At 32.4% G+C, this 3,449-nt stretch overlaps 1 protein-coding gene across 1 annotated transcript; it reads right to left on the bottom strand.

Annotated features, from left to right (window-relative positions):
- Positions 1-338: 338 nt before the first annotated feature.
- Positions 339-3,149, bottom strand: LOC139092003 (mitochondrial 2-oxodicarboxylate carrier). The gene is made up of 3 exons (XM_070642281.1): positions 2,821-3,149; positions 2,664-2,752; positions 339-2,593 (listed from the first exon to the last, which is right to left on the bottom strand). The coding sequence occupies exons 1-3, from the start codon at positions 2,891-2,893 to the stop codon at positions 1,838-1,840; spliced, it is 918 nt and encodes a 305-aa protein (XP_070498382.1). The 5' UTR covers positions 2,894-3,149; the 3' UTR covers positions 339-1,837.
- Between the last annotated feature and the right edge of the window lie 300 nt (positions 3,150-3,449).

Below are 3,449 nucleotides of genomic sequence, written 5' to 3'. Positions count from 1 at the left end.
ATAGCTTAATTTAGACTAGAAATTGGTTTTCTTGTTGTACAGCTGCACTTGTTTACACTTATCCCGAGAGACACAAATTTGTTGAGTTTGTATTGGAGTTGATTAGAGATTGATAAAAAGCTGGTAGAGCCTTCTTCATTTGTGTCACTAAAGTGTCACTCGGCTATGGATGAATTAAATTAGCAACTTGTTTAAAGATTAGACCTAATCGATCGATTAACTTGTCGGTTAAGATTTTTCAGCCACGGAGCCTTTTCCATTTGTGCTACATGTCACTCGGGTTAGCTTACGGACAACAAAATCCATAAGAATTTAAGAAAGGCAATAAAAAACACGAATTTTTCAAAATTTGCATCCAAAACTCTAAAATATTTTATTGATAAAAAAATTAAATTACATTTGATAAAATATAAAATTTGTAACAAAAATAAAATTTTTCCTCTTTGTAAATTAACCATGATTTGTTGGAGGTCGTTCAAATATTACGTTCATTATTTAGAAGTGGAGGGTAGTTCTGCCATTTTTATTGCTATATTTTTTTGTATGCATGTTTTTCGTAACGTAATAAGTAAACGAACCTTTTATTAGAAAATGTCTTTTCAATATGACTTTCTTTTGATTGATTATGAAAAGACCATGAATGGCTGGTCAGAATAATTTACGTTTTCAAAACAAAATTTGGTAATTGTACTCTTTTTTAAAGTTTAAATTATTTATAATCAAACTGAGTATGACTTGACAAAACCATCAATTTTTGATTCTAGAGCAGCTCAAAATCTTGAATTTACTAATGATTCCGTTAGAACGAATAATGAGATATTGTTCCAGCTTGATTCGCTTACGCCAGCTAATCGATCCAAAGTCTGATTTCGATCCGATTTGACTCTGAATAACACGAAATCTGACTTTTTACTGACTTAGTTAGATTTCGTCTTATTTTGAAGCCAAATATACTCTTTTTGTTCACTATTAAATGTGTTAAAATATTTTAATTAGTAATAATAAATCAAGTTTGATTTAAATTTTGAGCTACTCAATGTTTGATGGTTCTTCAAAATTATAAAAATAAATCACAAAAAACTCTCTAAAGACGGATAATTTCTGTATTTTTAGAATATTTCATTAAAATTTCTCAACAACTTGATGATACTCCGAGTAGCACATATTGAAATGTTGGCATCAATGTGAGGAAGAGGAAGTAAACTTAGATCCAAGTGGCAACCAATTTAAGATTACGGTCGAATTTGCCAATTAGTTTCCACTTGGTTCTAAGCAGTACTTCGGGAGCCTGGGCTCGAAAAGTTCAAAAAAATGGAGATTTATAGGCTATTCAAGTCCAGATCCCACTAAAATGGTGACTCCTCAAGAGTCCAGACTTCAATGGAAGCAACTCCACTTTGAAGTCCTGCCAACTCTAGTTCTAAGTATCTTTATCGATATATTGTGCTGTTTTGTTATCATGATGACAACAATTCAATATGTACCAATCGAGTCCAGCATCAACTACATTCTACTTATTAAAAACAATTGATTATGTAATGCTGTACCAAACCCGCATAAAGTTAAATATCCATAAAAAAATGCATACAATCTGTTATGTATATGAATAATTTGTTAATTCTATTTCAAACAGTTCAAAAATATATGTAAATGCAGTTAATCTGTTAAAAGCAATCAAACTTACATGCTATGTACTTTTTTGTATTGAAAATTTTAGAAATTTTCATCCTAAATTTGAGCTAGAAATTTGTTTTTTTTTTTTGCAGATTCAAAAATTCACTTCCAAAAAATATTTTTCATAAAAACATTCCAAAATGAACACAAAAATGGACACAATTTAAATATAATTGTCCAGAGCTTCATAGACATACTCGTATACAATCATCATGATAGCACCACCTGGAGCTAAACGCATAACTTTAGGTGTTAATCCCTTATACAATGCCATAAATCCTTCCTCGCGATATACGAGTTGAATAGCTTGGAATGTTGATTTATATTTAACGACACCTGGCTGTGGTTGTGGTCCTTGAATACGCGATTTTGCAACATCAAATGGAATATTGATGACCGAACCTAATGTACCGGATGTAAAGCCAATGGCAACTTTACGGAAGAACTCTTTTACAGGATTGTCTTTATATTCAGGCACAATATTTTTAACAGAATGATAAAAGCCAAAATAAATCATGTTAAAAACACCATTTCTACCGATTGTTGCCGTAAGACCACGATTAAGTCCTCGCAAGCCAAATCCATCCTTGGCAACAATTTGCTTTGCAACTGTTATTGTACTTGGCAATTCGCCAGTTTTACTACGATTTGCCTGCAGTGTTACCTTCACCATCTCAAATGGATTGACGAGAATGGCTTCAAATACACCCGCTGCCAATCCAGCACATGAAAATGTTAATGGTGTTGGCTTATCACTACCAAATAGAAATAATGGTTTCGTTTGTTCGAACGTCAAAAATTTAGCTGCTCTTTTTGGTGTCTCGGCCAGAATTGGTGGTAAAATGCCTTTATAAACACTAAACAATCCTTCACTTTGAACCATTTTTCGTGCACAATCGAAAACTCCATTGTAATATACCTGGGCGACAATAAATCATACGGCAATGACATGACAGCCTTATATTTAGATTTGAATTTATTTTACTTACATTATTTCCAGCCATAGCCGGTGTACTTTGGATTTGCAAGCGGGTTTTGATTAAATCCAATGGATGCATGATGCATACTTCCACAAAGCCTTGAAACAACATTTACATGGTTGTAAATATTTACAGAAATGACTTTTTTTGTGTTTTATTTGTTTACCTGCACTTCCACCAGCCGCTGTTTGCATACATGCTTGCGTAAAAAATCCTCGAACTTTCTTATCACTGCTCATAGCTTGTTTGTGTCTCGCACTAGTCTTACGAAATCAAGAAATAGAAATTAACAACAACTTGTTGTTTACCTAAATTTAGAGATAATTTTTGAAACTTTCTTGTTGCCAATTGTCAATGCCAATCGATTAATTGAATTACTGTTAACAATTCACACTACATTAATTGATAAGAATCGAAATTAATTGAAAATAATATAGACGAGTGTCTTGCTTATCGCGAAGATAATTTGACAGACTATTTTGATTAGTTGTTGCTCATTTTTTAGTTGCCCAGATCAAATGAAAGTCACAGCGAGGACACATTAACCCGAAAATAGTATTTTTTATGTGCTACATGTTGCCTATACTGCGTATGTACTGTATAAAAGCAATAATATTTTTATTATTTTCCTCTTTGATGCCGCAAGCTAACGAGAAACGGGGAATTATGATTATTGGATTATATTGGATAAATCATTAAGTTGATGCACATGAGTGGATCATGAAAAATTCATTCATGTATATTGAAAAGAAATATTCTCCGCTGATTCCTTATTTATTCATGTTGTGGTGAAAA

Source organism: Chironomus tepperi, unplaced genomic scaffold, assembly GCF_022539635.2.
Source record: "Chironomus tepperi strain 1889 unplaced genomic scaffold, CSIRO-AGI_Ctep_v1 contig_284, whole genome shotgun sequence".
Lineage (NCBI taxonomy): Eukaryota > Metazoa > Arthropoda > Insecta > Diptera > Chironomidae > Chironomus > Chironomus tepperi.
The sequence above is the reverse complement of the archived record's forward strand: the minus strand, read 5'-3'. Positions and strand labels throughout refer to the sequence as shown.

What these genes read in the sequence shown, in the direction of transcription:
- LOC139092003 (XM_070642281.1), bottom strand. Translation starts at nt 2,893, where the DNA reads ATGAGCAGTGATAAGAAAGTTCGAGGATTTTTTACGCAAGCATGTATG. An exon ending in AGCGGCTGGTGGAAGTGCAG is followed by an intron (nt 2,753 to 2,820) that starts GTAAACAAATAA and finishes TGTTGTTTCAAG; the next exon opens with GCTTTGTGGAAGTATGCATC. An exon ending in CGGCTATGGCTGGAAATAAT is followed by an intron (nt 2,594 to 2,663) that starts GTAAGTAAAATA and finishes ATTGTCGCCCAG; the next exon opens with GTATATTACAATGGAGTTTT.